Source organism: Citrus sinensis, chromosome 7 (assembly GCF_022201045.2).
Source record: "Citrus sinensis cultivar Valencia sweet orange chromosome 7, DVS_A1.0, whole genome shotgun sequence".
Classification (NCBI taxonomy): Eukaryota; Viridiplantae; Streptophyta; class Magnoliopsida; order Sapindales; family Rutaceae; genus Citrus; species Citrus sinensis.
Window position 1 is genome coordinate 3,195,046 of NC_068562.1, and position 17,199 is coordinate 3,212,244.

At 35.5% G+C, this 17,199-nt stretch overlaps 3 protein-coding genes across 6 annotated transcripts; 2 read left to right on the forward strand and 1 right to left on the reverse strand.

Moving 5' to 3' along the window:
- Positions 1–393: 393 nt before the first annotated feature.
- On the reverse strand, positions 394–2,759 carry LOC102607881 (patatin-like protein 5). The gene is made up of 6 exons (XM_006466579.3): positions 2,534–2,759; positions 2,242–2,423; positions 1,706–1,901; positions 1,418–1,582; positions 925–1,227; positions 394–780 (listed from the first exon to the last, which is right to left on the reverse strand). Exons 1-6 carry the CDS (start codon positions 2,648–2,650, stop codon positions 556–558), a joined length of 1,188 nt encoding a protein of 395 aa, XP_006466642.1. The 5' UTR covers positions 2,651–2,759; the 3' UTR covers positions 394–555.
- Positions 2,760–4,162: 1,403 nt separating this feature from the next.
- LOC102607389 (phosphoglycerate mutase-like protein 4) lies at positions 4,163–8,885 on the forward strand. Of its 4 annotated transcripts, none has more exons than XM_015534145.3 (8): positions 4,163–4,382; positions 4,470–4,554; positions 4,673–4,723; positions 5,090–5,200; positions 5,418–5,549; positions 6,870–6,945; positions 7,033–7,132; positions 7,232–7,617. In XM_015534145.3, exons 1-7 carry the CDS (start codon positions 4,168–4,170, stop codon positions 7,128–7,130), a joined length of 768 nt encoding a protein of 255 aa, XP_015389631.3. In that variant the 5' UTR covers positions 4,163–4,167; the 3' UTR covers positions 7,131–7,132; positions 7,232–7,617. The 4 variants fall into 4 exon arrangements, with proteins under 4 accessions (XP_015389631.3, XP_024958209.2, XP_006466641.3 ...); XM_025102441.2 differs by lacking the exon at positions 7,232–7,617 and adding an exon at positions 8,830–8,885 and having other exon boundaries at positions 4,164–4,382; positions 7,052–7,132; XM_006466578.4 differs by having other exon boundaries at positions 4,165–4,382; positions 7,052–7,132.
- Positions 8,886–12,107: 3,222 nt separating this feature from the next.
- Positions 12,108–16,899, forward strand: LOC102607099 (CDPK-related kinase 5). The gene is made up of 11 exons (XM_006466576.4): positions 12,108–13,071; positions 13,233–13,363; positions 13,449–13,490; positions 13,607–13,715; positions 13,935–14,013; positions 14,107–14,403; positions 14,480–14,592; positions 15,258–15,365; positions 15,447–15,509; positions 15,610–15,777; positions 16,407–16,899. The coding sequence occupies exons 1-11, from the start codon at positions 12,487–12,489 to the stop codon at positions 16,545–16,547; spliced, it is 1,836 nt and encodes a 611-aa protein (XP_006466639.1). The 5' UTR covers positions 12,108–12,486; the 3' UTR covers positions 16,548–16,899.
- The last annotated feature ends 300 nt before the right edge of the window (positions 16,900–17,199 follow it).

A 17,199-nucleotide genomic window follows, 5' to 3' on the forward strand; every position in this document is an offset into this window, starting at 1 on the left:
ATTTTTAATGGGGCGGAGACTGGGGAATGGAGTAGTCCTCCCCACCTCTACTCCACCTCGCCCCATTCCCATCTCTATAATTAAAAAAAAATTAATTATTTTTAAATAAAATTATCATTTTATTTATGATGTAATTAATTAAAATCTCAAAGATAACAAGATAGTTGGGAAGAATGATCCTCCAATCATATATGAAAACTTAAACAGCAAAAAGAACTATCTTTTAGTAGGCTCATTTGCCACAATGGCGAAGAGTATCTTGTAGTAGGCTCAACTTTTAAAAAAAAAAAATTATAAGGAATTATATCCTTGTTGATCCTAATCATTTGAGTCAAGATAATTTGGCTAATCGTAAGTAATAATTCACATCACACAAAAAAACAAATCTAACTATTAAATTCAAAAGAAGATCTTATTTGTTATTTTAATAGTAATAATCTTATTAATTCGTAGAGTCCAATTGGAAGCACTTTGTATCGGATTGATTACACATAAAAACATGCATGCGGAATCCTTATGCCTTACTCAAATAAAACGAGTTTCAAATTAAAAGACTTATTGGCGGCAGCGGAGCTTAAGTTGTTCAGAGAGTAATTTGGCAAAGTGAGCAAGTGCTTCTTCATTTGTGACCTCTCCGTCGACCTTCTCATATCTGCCAGTCTCCAGGTTCACCCTCGACACCTGCTCCTTCAACAACTTGGTTCCAGTTTCCACAAGCCTTTGCATATTCTCCTCCGTGGCAATGTCAACAGATGCTGCATCACCAGTCAACGTGTCGTCCTGAATGCACCATGTGCCAATTAATAATTGTAACTTAATTGTAATTAACAGGTAGCTCTATATATATGTGTATAGAGAGAGAGAGAGAGAGAGAGAGAGAGAGAGAGAGAGAGAGAGAGAGAGAGAGAGAGAGTATGTGTGTACCTGAATTCGAAGGTAGTTGTCCTTGCTTCCGCAGGATTGAAAGAGAGCAGACACATGGAAATCAACAATATCGGAGCTTCCATCAGAGTAGATGTCGAGTATTGGGGTATTGCTATCTTCATAGATCCATTCGAAAATGCCCCACTTGGAGGCTTTGGCTGCATTGTACTTCAATTCTTTCTTGGCTGTACCTGTGCCTAGTGATAGTACCAGCATATCTCTACCGTCCATTGGGTTTTTGTCCCTGAACTGGGGGTTCTGCTTCACCATTTCCTTCGATATGTGGCTTATTGCCAATAGGGTCTGCAAATTAATTCATTTACATGCATTATTACATTGTTAATGATTAATCATATTAATATTCCAAAGTAAGTAACTAACAAATTGTCATTATATATTATTGATCATCATCACCAATTCCAATTAATAATTGATACATTAAAAGTAATTGGTCAATAAGCTATTATATAAATTAAAATTAATATTAAGTTACAGGATTATTAGCAGCAACTCCACCGTCAACAAGATCAAAAGTTCGGGTTCTGCCACTGTCACTGTCCTTAGTCTCCAAGTAGTGAGGTGGGAAGTAAGTGGGCGCTGCAGAAGTGCTTATGCATATATCAGCCAGCCGAGCATTCTTCAAAACGTTCTCTTTTCCCTGCAGTGTGTGTGTGTGTGTGTATTACATGTTAATTAATTACTCTGGAGATTAATGATTAATTTAATGCTATATATATGTGCATGTGACCTCTGATGATAGTCATAAATACGTAAAACATACATCGGTGGTTGAGAAGATGACTGGTTGAAGAAGCTTGATGTCAAAAGTTGGTATAACCACGTTGGTAAGAGTCTCTTTCACAGTAACGTCTCCTAGTAGCTCGTTTACTAGTGTCCGCAGGTACTTCCCATCATACTTTGGTCCAAGCAGCAGTTTATCGATAGAGCTTGCTATCGATTCCAAGAAGTTGCTGCGGCTATATGTTTTTTACATAAAAATAAATAATTTCAAAACAAGTTGAAGTTTTCTATCATATGATCGGTAACCATTTCTTTCACTTTGTGACTCCTTATGAACACCATAAAAGCTAGTGATCTAGGAAGCATTAATGCTTACCATATGATAGAGTATCTAGCTAGACACGTGGAAGAATTATATAACTTTTGATGAAATAATATTAAAGTTATTAATTAACTAAATAGTATCATATAGGGATTATCACGTACTATAAGGTGAGCACTGTCACCCACTAAATCATTACTTCTATTAAATAAATGTTAATTAGGCACGTGATTGTTCTTTAATATATATTTTACCTAATTTGAGGGAAAATTTTAGGACCGTGCTCAAGATAAAAATTATTGATATCCTTTGCAGCACTGAAAGGTCCGCCTTCCTTGTTGGGTGCCGTAAGCATGGTGGTTACCAATCCGCCGGTGCTTGTTCCTGCTACTACATCAAAATAATCTGCAATTCTTGCACTTGGTCCATCCAATTCCTATCAGCATATATGAAACGTCGTACACCATAATTGAATAGAACACTAATAATTAATAATAATAATAAAAAAAAAGATAACAAATAATTAAATATTGTCAGTGAGGAAACCTGGAGCTTGGATTCAAGAAAGGCTAAAATAGTGCCCGGAATAATGCCCCTAATGCCACCTCCATCGATGCTCAGAACTGTTATTTTCTTTCCTTCTGCAGAACCGGCAGTGGCCATTTTATTTCAAATTGAAAGAGCTTCTTGAAGTTAAATAGAAGTACGATCAGATCGAGCAGCTTTTAAATTCGAAATTATTGCTGCTAATGAGGCATTTTGCTAATGAGAATGAACGAAAGGAGTATTTATAGGAGGAGCAGAAAGAGAAAATGATCAGCTTACTTCATGTAAAACGTTGAATTATATTGAAGAATGATCTAAATATAATGATAAATAATCAACAAACGTTTCTAACAAAGCTTCTTCAGTTCGTCCAATATCAACCAGTTGTTAGTACTCTGTAATAAGGGATGATAATTTGAAAGTTAGGAGCTGTCTCACTCTCACATGTAATTTGAACAGCGTTAGAGAAGTTTCTTAAAGTATCATTAAAACGTGGAAATCAAGATACCATTGCATCCCACGTTAATATTTGTTTTTACGTTCAATTCAAAATTTAAGGCCTATTTTATTTTACTCGTTCAAATGGCGCTCGACTTTAATCAACGCAACCCGTATGCGAGGTTATTCAAATCTCTTCTACAATTATATTATATTTATGAGCGCAAGTATTTAGAAAAGGTGAAAAAGAAGAAGAAGTATTTTGATTTCATAGTCCACATTGCGCGGAAGAGCAAAAATCTCGTTAAATTAAACTAATCATAAAATGTTGAGTCAAAAAAAAAAAAAAAATCCTATAATGTTACTTGTTGCTCCCAAAATTGTCTTGTATATGAGAAAAACTTCCAAAATAGGAGTTGGGACGGATTTAGTTTAACTATCTGTTGGAGAAATTCTAGAATGCAATATATAAATGGTAGTTATATTAAATTCAACTACACATGTCACACATGTGATATTTAGTTGGATTATCTCTAATAGTTTTTTTTTTCACTCACACTTTAAATTCCTCATAAAACTCTTTTTTAATTGAAATTACAATTACCCAAATAAATTCCTTTCTTGCTTTTGAATGGAAATTTAATTAAACATTTAAATAAATTATTTTTTAACAAATTTTTTTACATCCACCCTAATTCATAGTTTATATTTATATTTTAAATCCTAATTAGAAAATATTTATTTATTTATTTTTGAAACTTATAAAGGTCTAGAATTATGGAGATATAAACTAGATAATAAGATGAAACTAATTTAGAAGTCAAGATTTAGCTTTAGTGGCAAGAAACAACCTTCCTAGGGCTTAGGTCTTAGTTTCAATGAATGGGTGAGTTAATAATTGAAAAAAAAAAAAAAAGTGACACCAATTTATAGTAAAATAGTTGATTTTAATATATGGATTTATATTTTATAAATTAAAGTGATGCTTTTTAGGAAATAAAATCCAGAAGAGGGTTCTACAAGAATTTTAGAGGGGTGATAAAAGCTCTACCCTTGGACAAAAGATCTGATCGAAATTTCAGCATCAGCGGCCCAAGTTTAATTTATGTGCCTACCGGGCCTTGGCCCAACTTGACAAATAAAAATCTGCTTCCGCCTTCCGGGTTTGAGTCAAACATGTGGACTCCGTTTACAGAATGAGTACACTGCGCACTTGGTGCACTTTTAAACTACCGGGCCGTTTTACCGCTACGCGTTTAATTTCATCAGCACATTCCGTCTCTGTTAATAATATTCTTGCATGCGTAAAAATCCCAAAACATTTCTGCGCGGAATCGGAACGGATTCAGAGGCACTCAAAACCCGGGAACATGGCCGAGTCAACGGAGTCTCCAGCAGTCATGAACGGCAGGTTCAAACCCAATTTGCGTTCAGAAAACGTAACGTCGATCTTTACTGTTCTTTCTACTGAAGCTAACTAACGTGACTTTTAATTCAGCTCTGCCTCTGTTGGGCCTGATTATTGTGAGATCATTGTGGTGCGTCACGGTGAAACGCCTTGGAACGTTCAAGGAAAAGTTCAGGTTTTTTGTTTTTGTTTTTTATTACCTCAATTAATTGAAATTAAACTGCCTCGGCTCGATTGGATAGTTGATATGTTGTGGTTTTTATTTTTGTTTGTTCTGTTATTGATTTGGATAGGGGCAGTTAGATGTTGAATTGAATGAAGTTGGAAGAGAGCAAGCTGTTTCTGTAAGTTTGAATTTTGACTCTTTGCTTACAGACTTACAGTTAAAGGATTGTTTGCCTGTTTGGTAGTATCAGGCTGATATTGAGTTTTAGAAGCTGCTTTTTGAGAAGCACTGTACACGTGCTTTTATATTTGAAGCAATTTTTCGAATGAGAGAACTTCTTGAAATGCTTTTTTTATAAACCAGCTGATAGGTATTTTATCAGGAAGCAGTTTCAATTGCTTTGGTAGAGAGCTTTTCCCTCTATTAAACTTTCCAGTGCTTTTGCTCAAACTCTTTTACAAAAACAATCCTCATAATATCCTTATTTTTTTAACCTTTCTAATGCCTGAATATTTTTATTTATTCATTCTTTAAAACTTAAAAGGTGGCTGAGCGGCTGGCTAAGGAATTTAAAATTTCTGTTATCTATTCTTCTGACCTGAAGCGAGCACTCGAAACTGCACAGACAATTGCAAACAGATGTGGTGGGCTAAAGGTGTGGTTTCTTTAATCAATGTTGTTCAAGTTCTGGTCCTATCAATTTGTGATTACAGTCTTTACAGATGCTATGATTAATTTTCAATAATGACATAAACAAAAATTAAATGAATAAATGCTTAGGAATGGATCCAGTAAAGAATTAGCTGAGGCGTTGTATACTTAAACTCACCTTTCTGTTTGGTTTTTTTTTTTTTGTTGGTTTTAAATTTCAGGTCATTGAAGATCCTGAACTAAGGGAAAGACATCTTGGAGATCTTCAAGGCCTTGTTTTCCGTGAAGCAGCCAAAGTCTGTCCTATAGCATATCAAGCATTTTTATCTGGCAAGACAGATCAAGATATCCCTGTGAGTTTGTGCAACTTGAAGTCTGTTAGCATAGTATATGGTTATTTTTCACCTGACAACATTTCAAAACCTTATGGGAAACAGCCCTATGTTGGGTTGGGGTATTACCACTCAGACCTTCCTAAAATCAGTCTGAATTGGGCTTTGCTCATCCAGAGTAGTAGGAAATTTGCTGCATACATGTTTAAGCACAGGGAAAATCAATAAAATTTTATCAGTATAATTGGTATTGCTTAGATGATCTGAGGCATTTGTGACATTGTCATAAACATTGTGGTTTTTTCTGAAACAATTCTGCATCACTATTAGCTTTCAAATCTTTGATTTGAGGATTAAAATCTCAGTTTCTGGTCAAGGAGTATGAACTTTTTATTTTTATGTGCTATCTGGGTTGGGCATCATCCCAGCCTGAGGTTCATATACAGCATAAATCAACTTTTGCGGTGGGGGCTGAAGCAGGGGTTTCTCTTGTAACTTAGTTTGGCCCACCCTATCTCAGATCTTTGCCTTTAGGCTTGTAAAAATGTTAGATAATGTTGGTTTCTGTAATCTCCCTGACAAGTTGTGTTAGTACTTATAATAAAGCACAGAGATTATGATATTTATAGCTTCAAAAGAAGCAGGCAGGTTTGGGCACAGGATTTCTCTTCCTTGGCCTGAACATTTGTGGTGGAAACACACGGCCCTTCTAGAATGACGAAAGCAAATCAGGACTCTAGGCTAAAATTTCAGTTTCTTACTTAAGCCTTCCAGTTTGTCACGAACCAGTAGAAGAAATAACTTCAATTGGCACTTTTGATAACCACCAAATTTTGATTGCATATTTTGGGCCTTAAACTCACCTTAAAAATGGTTTCTGAAAGGCGATCCATGAGTGCTGATTGGTCAGAAGACCTCCCATTTTTTAGAGAAGGGCCTCAAAAATGGTCCTAATAATTCCATTGTCGGAAACATTTGATGTTGGCCAACCTGTTAATACCTTGAAAATGATAACTCATACACTGACTGGCTACCCAATGTACTGTAGTAGAGTAAAAATAGGAATGAATAGGGATAGAAGCTGACAAACCCAGCCCTACACCATATGGAGTTTCAGACACCCATGTGGTGCCTTTGGCTTTTTCTTCTTACATTGAATCCTCATCTCTGAAGATGAAATTCTAATCAAGATTATGAAACAAACTATGTACGGATACTTGTGAAAGGCATATGCGATGCTTCAAGAAAATGAAAAAGGCACATTAAAGTCTTTCAGGTTGTTGGCTGAAACATTTGCTATTATTTTCTCTAACATTTTATCTTGATCTACTGTATATGCAGGGTGGTGGAGAAAGTCTTGATCAACTTTATCGACGGTGCACGTCTGCATTGCAGAGAATTGCTAGGAAGCATATAGGTACAGCATATGATTCTAAGTAACCATTAGTAAAGTTTTGAACCACATTGTTTGCAATTGTAGTCATAACATAAGGACATTAAATAGCCATTTGTTTGATTTGCAGGAGAGCGAATAGTAGTTGTGACTCATGGTGGTGTAATCAGAACACTCTACCAACGGGCTTGCCCAAACAAAAAGCCTGAAGGTAAGGTCCTGAATACATCTATCAACATATTTAGGTTGACTGAAAAAAACAAGTGGGTCTTAAAAACCTGGGGTGATGTTAGTCATCTCAACCAAACAGGATTTCTAAAGTCTGGTTTTGGTGGGGACTCAACTTCTGGTTAGTTCTTGGGCGGTGCTTCTGATGTGGCCTACTGCTGCCAGTAATTATTTCAGCCTTGTGCATGCTGAAATTCTCTTTGAATTTTAGCATTTTCTGAGATGTGATGATGATGATTACATTCAATATGGCTGGAACAGCTTTATTTGTCCCTAAAAGGCTTCTGTTTTTCTTCATTGCCTATGGCCTATTATGTTAAGATGTTCCCAAATTTCTGCCCCGTGCAATTATGATTAAGCGCACCAAAGGCATACTTAAATTTCCATTATTAGCTATTGTTAGGTATTATGAGATGATTTATTGTTGTATCAATGCCAATCTTGGTACTTAAAAGCAACCTTATTTTAGTACCGTGTTAATTGTTAGGAGCTTTTCAAATGCAATAAGCAACGGATTTTAAGAATCTGATTAGTGGAAGTGCAGTCATAACTGATTGAAGTTGATATGACATGGACGCAATACCCGCACACCACGTGATATTAATGAATGCAGAACTCTCAAGCATAAGCTATGGCCTATAACTGATACATCACATATTAAAGAGTGTGAACGGTACAAGTTTCAGACTGATAATAGTATTGCTTTTGCTTACTGGGATTCTGGCTTGAATTTGACAAGAAGTTTCTTCAACAAGTGTAGAGTTCTTTTCGCTCTCGTTAAGGTTCCAGTTCCACTTTGTACTTGTGAAGTTGATATGACTTCATGAATACGTTATGTGAAGTTTACAAACTAATGAAGAGTTTACGGAGGGATGAGTAGGGTCAATAGAACTGCTTGAAGATCACCCAAAAGAAATAATAATGATAATAATAACAGTAATTACATGAAAAAAAAAAAAGAATGGGTCTTCTTTTTCTGGTTCACTACATTCCACTCCCACCTAATAAGCATTTCAAGCGAGATTAATTTCAGTGCTGTCCGTGAAATTAGCACTTTTCACCAACAATAAATGAAAGAATGGACCATATATTTATACGGAAAAGAAGGAGAGCACCAGCATGCGCATCAAGTGTGGGACTTGCGCAAATGTGTTGCAAATGCTGTGGCAATCAATTGGACAACTTTACTTTTGTTGGTAGTGATTGTTCAGATTTGTTCAACTTTCTCTTTTATTCTTTCTTCAATAACCTTTTTTTTTTTTTTCTTTTTCTTTTTTTTTTAAATTTTAGGATTCCTTTTGACTTTGGATTATTTTATACATTTTGATTCTGTTGCTTACTGATGGTTTTTGGGGGTTTGGTCAACTTAAGTTATCTGCAATAATTTCTTCCCCTCCTTTTTTTATCTTCAATTAATTATGTCAAGAAGCACCTTGTCAAGCAATTTGAATATACTAGAAATATGTATACTTGTATTAAAATCAGAGCGGCTCCTTAATTTAATGACTAAAATAATCTTAACATCACAACTTGATGCATAAGCAAAAGTTTAAGTAGCCACGTGCAGTGTAATCTCCTCTGCAAGTCATAATATATGTTGATAAAGATCTTTCGTTCCTCTTGTTTCTTTTCGCTTTTTCTTCTTAAACGGGAATCATTTTATTTTATTCATATTGCCAGGGACAGGAACCCGACTTTACTTTAATTTGGCGCCAAACTGATTAGAAGAAGAAGAAGAAGCAGCAGGCATCATGGTCATCATTAAAATACTCAAGTCAAATCTCCAACTTGAGTATCGCAAAAACTTTTAATCACAATGGACAAAAATTAAAGGTGTAACAAAAGAACTGTTTGGAATCATTAGAGGAAAACTATAAGTCAACCCAACCCACAGAAGTGACCTAATAATTTTAAAGAATGATTTGTGTCTATGTTGTAAATTTAGACCTAAGATATAAAATATTCGAATTTTAGTAATATATGTGATTTTTGAGTAGTAAGATGTAAGCAGAATTATTTCAATATGACTCCAATATAAATACTTGTAAGAAACATTTGAACTAACAATTGATTATCCATATATAGGAAATGGGGAGTACATTGCAATCCAATATTAAAACCTTCTGCACGTTTCTTTCTTGGTGAAGGGTCCTTATCTTAGAACTTTAATGTTCAAAAGCCACTTGAAGAAAACTGTAATTATTCGAGAGGCATCTAGCTAACAAAATAAAGGAATATCAAAATAGTGGGACTAAGGTCCAAACCTCTGGCTGAGTGAATAGAGCTGCTGGTTCCTGTCCCCGTAAAGCATTATCGGATTTATTTAATTCCTTCATTAATTATGAAATAATTAAATCACAATCGAGTGAAGACAATTTCTTCTTGACGAATATGAATTAAGTAGATGTCCCTCGAATATTAATGAGGGTAAAATTTTAGACAATATTTTATAAAAGTTACTGTAAATTAGTTTTGATTTGTAAATAAAGTATGGTGTAATATAAATAATAATATGATTATAATATCATTGTAAAAAAAAAAAAATTCTTACGACTTTTAATGAAAATACTAACTTGAGTAATAGATTGTTGTGGTTCAAATTTTATCTTTCATTTAATGAACATCTAGACAAAAGAAAAACTAGTATTATGCTCAACTTGTCAATATCTATATTATTACCTACCAAAAATGGTGGATGACAAAAATATGGAAATTTTGTTGCATGCATATAATTAGATTAGTGGGAAACTCAATTATGATCGTAGAATTTGAGTGGGCAACAGGATAATCAACTTGGTCATTGAAATGGGAAACTGAGAATTATTCAACAAGGAGAGATTCACACTATCTTTTTTTGTAGGTCTCTTTTTAATCTGAAACTGGTGAATAAAAAACTCGGCCAAAATAAAAGGAATTTAAAGGGACAGGGGCATATGCATTAGGCAGACAACTCAACCACAAGCATTTAGAAATAATGAACCACACGCACCAATTGCACCGTCATCAATGATTTCATATTCATAATGTAAAAGTTATTTGAATGTGGCTGACAACTGCGTTTTTAGAAGGTAGCAGAAGGGTTTGAAATACTTTTCATACATACATATATACATATATATATATATATATATATAGCCTTTCTTCAGTTCGGAAGTCTATTTTTTTTTTTTTACGGATACATTTTTTAAACCGCGCGGTTTAATATATTCAGATTTTAATCCTATTAAGTCGCATGTCTTACATTAAAAAATAATTTTATTAAATCACACGGCTTAATATTGTATCTGCATTTAAAAAAAAAGAGAGCATCAGAATTATATATATAATCAATTTTTTTTGTCACAACCCTTTTTACGTGCTTTCTATGTACATGTGTTATTGACCATTCGGACACACACACATACTTTTTTTGTGTGCAATTTCATATACACTAACATTTGTGACTATTCAAATCAAAATCAAAATTGCAATAAGAGCTTATTTAGACCATATCAATTCCTGAATGCGCTTTAAATCTTACTATTTAAATCACACAATAAGATTAGGCAGATTATAGACTATTTAATCTAAATTTCTATTTAAGCCCAATTCTAAAAGGAGCTCGTGACATGTGGATGTGGTTTGTGAAATTTCCGCCTCCGACAATTTCTAATTGAACATTTCCATGGACTAGGCAAACATTTCAGTTCAAACAAAATCAATACTAAAGCTAAATTCAATGTTTCAAGGTCCATAAATATAAAGATGTCAGCACGTATTTATTTAGTTGAAAATACAGACCAAATAAATCTCTGAGAAAAATCTTCTTGCTGTATCACTGTCTCGTTTATTAATGTTTTCTTTTCTTTTTTTTTTTTCGTGTATGTGTGTTTTGAATTCGGTGGGATCTTGATGTGTTTGTTGGCGAATGCAAATTTTTATATTGCTTTATTAGAGAAATCAAGAGTAATTTTTAAAAACCTCCCTTAAGGTTTAGACTTGTTGCAAGTAGATGGCGAGAATTTATTTATTTGTAAAAAAACTCCTACCGTCAGTTAAGTTTAACACTGACCGTTAGTTGACTGTGCAAAGACAATATTACCCTTAACAACAGTTTGTAGACGGACATAACTAAAAAAAAAACTAAAATTATTAGTTATTTTATCTTCTTTAAATTATTGATATTTCCTTAAAGTTCCTACAAGAAAGATAAAATTAAAAACTTGAAAAATCCTCTTTAAATTATTGATATTTCCTTAAAATTCATAAAGAAAGATAAAATTAAAAACTTAAAAATGAAATAGTCATAATATTTACCTATGATATTGTAAATCTTTAGAATTGACAAGGATAAAATTGTTAAAAAATAAGATTTGTACTTTTCGCGCCAATGATTTTAGTTTATTTTTTAGTTATGTCAGTTTACAAACTGTTGTTAAGGGTAATATTGTCTTTGCACAGTCAACTAACGGTCAATGTTAAAATTAACTGACGGTAGGAGATTTTTTACAAATAAATAAATTCTCACTATCTACTTGTAACAAACTCAAACCTCTGGGGTGAATTTTAAAAATTACCCGAGAAATCAATTATCTTCCTATTATTTATTTTATAGTGCAAGTCTGCTCGTGCTTTGTGCGGTAAGGAATGATAAACGGCGTCGTTCTGACTTCAGCATCATCTAGCCGTACAGAATATCCATTCTGCCCCTGAAATGCGGAGCCAGGGCGCGGCAGCAGCAAGACAAATTAGGAAATTTGGTTGAGCACTCGCTCCTCAGCAGCATCACGAATTAAGCAACAGAAACCATACTAAATGAATAGCACCCACCCCAGATTGTCGCCACGTGGCAAATCATCACCCGGGAGACTGTAACTGGCCCCACTAACCACCCCAACCAAATGCCAGTATGCTATGCCGCACTAGTGATATTTTCAAAGATCCATTTTTAAATTAGTATGTTTGTATATGTAGCCGTGTACTGACTGCTAATAAATTTCATCTCATTTCATTATTAGTTAACAGTTTTAGTTCTTCGATAACAAAAAAGTGAAGTCACCGTCGTTTGCTTTTTATCACTATCTGTAGATCCCCTATTTCCAATTCTATTACCTAAACACTCCAATCCCCAGAGACAAGTTTCACTAATCCCCTTCTTTCTTTTTCTTTCTTTTAAAAATTTATCATTAATTTACAGGATTTTAATTTGATATTTTAAACGTTTTCAGTTATTCAGTTCAAATTCAAGATTAAATGATTATCCATTCCACACGATGATTTAGCCTTTGGATTTAGTCTCTTCGGTCGGTTGGGGAGGACGGAGGAGAAGACTGCTCTCACTTGCATTCAATTCTCAAAATGGGTCTCTGCAACTCTAAACCTTCCTCTAATTCAAGCTCGCCCAAATCCGACCTCATTCGGAACAAGAACACTCCAGTTCCAGCCAATGGCACTCCTATTCCAGCTCCATCTCCGTTGAACGCTGAATCCCAGAGCAACAACAACCGGACAAATGTTAAGGACAACGACGACGCCGTTATTGAAGGCAAAAAGTCTCCCTTTTTCCCGTTCTACAGCCCGAGTCCAGCTCACTACTTCTTCTCTAAGAAGTCTTCGCCGGCGAGATCTTCGGCGAACTCCACTCCGAATCGGTTCTTCAAGAGGCCGTTCCCACCTCCCTCCCCGGCTAAGCACATAAAGGCTGTCTTGGCTCGCCGCCACGGCTCCGTCAAGCCTAACGAAGCCGCGATTCCCGAGGGAAGTGAACCCGAGCCGGCCGCGGGGCTCAATAAGAGCTTCGGATTCTCAAAGCATTTCGCGAACAAGTACGAACTCGGCGAGGAAGTTGGCCGCGGCCATTTCGGGTACACGTGCGCAGCCAAGTTCAAAAAAGGCGAGCTCAAAGGACAGCAGGTCGCCGTGAAAGTTATTCCCAAACACAAGGTGTTTAAACCTATTGGCTCTTTTAGTAATTGTTTGAGCATTTTACGTTATGTAATTTAGATCTGTAGCTTTAACTTTTGGAATGTATTACTTGTGTGTAATTCGCTAATTCTGGTTATTTATTTATTTACTTATTTGTTTGTTTGTTTGCTTGTCTTTAGATGACTACGGCGATTGCAATTGAGGATGTGCGAAGGGAGGTGAAGATTTTGAGAGCTTTGACTGGACATAACAATTTAGTAAAATTCTTTGATGCCTATGAAGACACTGATAATGTCTATGTTGTAATGGAGTAAGTTCTGTTTCTGGTATTCTCTATGGATGGGCATGCTGCTATTCCTGTTTCTTTAATAACGGAATGCTCCTTCATCTTTCAGGTTATGTGAAGGCGGGGAGCTCTTGGATAGAATACTTTCCAGGTACTTCATTTCTTTTTGTCCATTTTTCTTTTTCAAATGCTAGTTTTGTCCACATTCTGTATTCGTTTTAATTTATGAAGCTTCTTGCTTATGAACAACACTTCTGTTTTCTGCAGGGGTGGAAAATACACAGAAGATGATGCCAAGGCTGTCATGATTCAGATATTGAATGTTGTTGCTTTCTGCCACCTTCAGGGTGTGGTGCACAGGGATCTTAAACCTGAGGTAAAGTGTTAGTCTCAGTTTCACCTCATCCTTTTTCTTTTTGCCTTGGGAATGAAGTCTGCCAATGCAGTATTGATTGAGTATTTGTGTCATTTGAATTTGAATTGTTGGTCGAATATTGTACCACACACTTGGCTGGTGAAATTCACTTCAATATCTTTGCTATTTTCTTGTTTTTATTTTATGATCTTATCTAAGTGTAGCTACTTGCTCGATCAGAATTTTTTGTTTACAACGAAGGATGAAAATTCGGTGTTGAAGGCCATAGATTTTGGTTTGTCAGATTTCGTCAGACCAGGTTTTACGTCTCTGCTTAATGAGTCTGTACTGTTGTTCCTTTCCATAGCTGCATGAATTGTTAAGAGTTTCTATTGTTTTATTTGGTTTGCAGATGAAAGACTTAATGACATTGTTGGTAGTGCATACTATGTAGCTCCTGAAGTTCTGCATAGATCTTACAGTACTGAAGCTGATGTCTGGAGTATAGGCGTGATTGCGTATATTTTGTTGTGTGGCAGCCGTCCTTTCTGGGCTCGAACTGAGTCTGGGATCTTTCGGGCTGTTCTAAAAGCTGATCCAAGTTTTGATGAAGCACCTTGGCCTTCCCTATCTTCTGAGGCAAGAGACTTTGTCAAGCGTCTGCTAAATAAAGATCCACGAAAAAGACTGACTGCTGCTCAAGCTTTAAGTGAGCTCCTCATTTGTTATCAGAGTTATCTGTTCTTTTATTCCTGAAGTGCTGCTCTTAATGTTTCTTATTGCAGGTCATCCGTGGATTAAAAACTCCAATGATGTAAAAGTTCCTTTGGATGTAATAATATTTAAACTCATGAAGGCATATATGCGCTCATCTTCTCTTCGAAAAGCTGCCTTAAGGGTGAGTATATGATTGCTATGTTTGGGTGAGTGTTTGTCAAGATGTATTGTTGGGGGGTTGGGGTGGAAGTTGGTATTTAAGACGTCCAGCACGATCAGACTGGTTAATTTCTATCCATGAGAAAACGTATAATTGGTTATAAAAGAGAATTACTTATCAAGGTTCTCATGGAAATAGGTCTAGCATTTCAAAAAATTGTATTCTCTCTTTTAGTCCAGTGGTAAATTTTCATTCCTTTTGTTGAATGATGAGTAATATTTTTCTGATCAGTTTGAGAAAGCTATAGATTGGAGCTTAATAGGCTTAATTTTGTATTCTCTCTTTTAATCCAACGGTAAATTTAGGAGATGGGTTGTAGTTACCATCATAGTTCAGTCGTACTTCATGCATTACTTGAACTAGATGCCAAACTACTCTCATCTTTATCCAGGAAGTGGGATACTTTTACAGCGGACATGAATCTTAAGAACTTTGTGCCAGAACTATAAGAGAATAAAGTACTTCTGACAACTGTATCCGACTAACCATTGACTTATGTTTCGTGGAACGATCTTCCAGCAAATCCTCTGTCTTGTCAATCATTAGAGTGTACAACTTTTTTATTGTCCTGAACTCAGTAACTTTTCTAGTACGTTATTTCGCACTTTTTGTTGGTGTTGTTGCAGGCGCTGTCTAAAACATTGACTGTTGATGAGCTATTCTATTTGAAGGAGCAGTATGCATTATTGGAACCAAACAAAAATGGCACTATAAGCTTAGAAAATGTCAAATCGGTTAGTTTCTTTCAGAATGTGTAAATTCTTTAAATAGATATTGTTGTGAATAACTCTTTTAACACATTTTGCTTTGATCAGGCCTTGATGAAAAATGCAACAGATGCTATGAAGGATTCGCGCATTCCAGATTTTCTATCATCAGTAGGTCCTTTGACCTTCATGGTAGTGTTGCAGTCTGTGAAGCTTATATTCTTTTCTAAATTTTTAATTGTATACTTTGTTTTCATTTTGTTTGTGGCAGCTTAACTCTCTTCAGTACAGAAGGATGGATTTTGAGGAATTCTGTGCAGCTGCTCTAAGCGTTCATCAGCTTGAGGCGCTTGATCGATGGGAACAACATGCTCGTTGTGCCTATGAACTTTTTGAGAAAGATGGAAACAGAGCAATCGTCATTGAGGAATTAGCTTCAGTACGTTAGTTTGATATTATTTTGACACATAAGAAGAGTTTCTGTAAGAATTTTACTATGAAGTATAGCTGGTTAATTGGGGATAGACTAAATCTACAATAAGGAACAAAGTAAGGGGTAGAAAACAAGAAACCTGCGCACTCAGGAGAAGTGTATTTTGTCCTCTGGTGTATTAGAATGTGTGTATTTTTGTCTTTTAGCTTGTTCCTCACCATATTAAAGTGAGAGAACCCTTGCTAGATAATGACTCACACACGCACACACACATAAAGTCTGGTCAATTAGATTTAGTTGTAGTTGTACATGTAGAGATAGTTGTTGTGTGATAGATTGTCTCCTGCAGGCATTTAATTGATTTCTGTATTCTTGTCAAGATATTTAAATTTTTTACTTCTCAAGTTAAGGAGTATAAGATGGATTTGACATTATACTAGTATAATCTTTTCAAGCAATAAACGGAACTGGATTTATTTTTTGGATGTCCTAGCTTTTGTATGTATCCAGGAAAAAGTCATTCTGGATTTACTTCATATGACTTAGCTGGAGAATAAGACTCAAATTTCAGTATGTAAATCAAACACGAATCTAGAATCTTATCTAACCTGCATTTGTGAATTTTTTTGTTTCAGGAACTAGGCCTTGGTCCTGCTGTCCCTGTCCATGCTGTTCTCCATGATTGGATTAGGCACACAGATGGAAAGCTAAGCTTTCTAGGGTTTGTCAAATTGCTGCATGGTGTATCCAGCCGAGCCCTTGCTAAAGCTCAGTAGGAATTTGGTAGCACAAATAGAAGCTATGAGAAGTACTTTATGCGTTTAAGCTGCCTTGGCCGATAAAAGAGGAGTCTTATCAGGCCTGAACTAAAGGGGAGTGTCACCTCTGCAATTATGGCTCAATTGATGTTGCATGGGACTGGTTCGATTTTTAAAAGCAGACTTGCAGGACTGGACTAGTGATGCTGTGAAAAGCTTAGGCAATTATGCTTTCAACTGTAAATCTGTAGTTAAGTTTTCGGTTACAGGTGAGAATATTTCTCAACCGGATACGAGACATTTGATGTTCAGACATTGTAATGCCTTGACAAATCCAACATTACATTGAATTCACCTGTGGTTCTCTATACTTGCTGATCTAAATTGTTCTTAATTCCCCCAAAAATCCTGCTTTGGCTTCCCCTTCACCTGGCTGAATGATTGTCCAGGCTACTAGTTAGCTGATCCAAATTAAACAAACAAATCCATGGCTTCAAGCCTTCAAAATTTTGGGAATCACTTTGGGACTGGCTGCTTTCACGCAGAACCATTAATTAAAATTATTAGTAGTTTTTCAATTTAAACTCAACCGTTATTGGGCCGCTTTGATTGGAATTCTGCAATGTTTGGTGGACTGTGGAGTTGTTAAAAAGAAAAAGTGGTGATATAA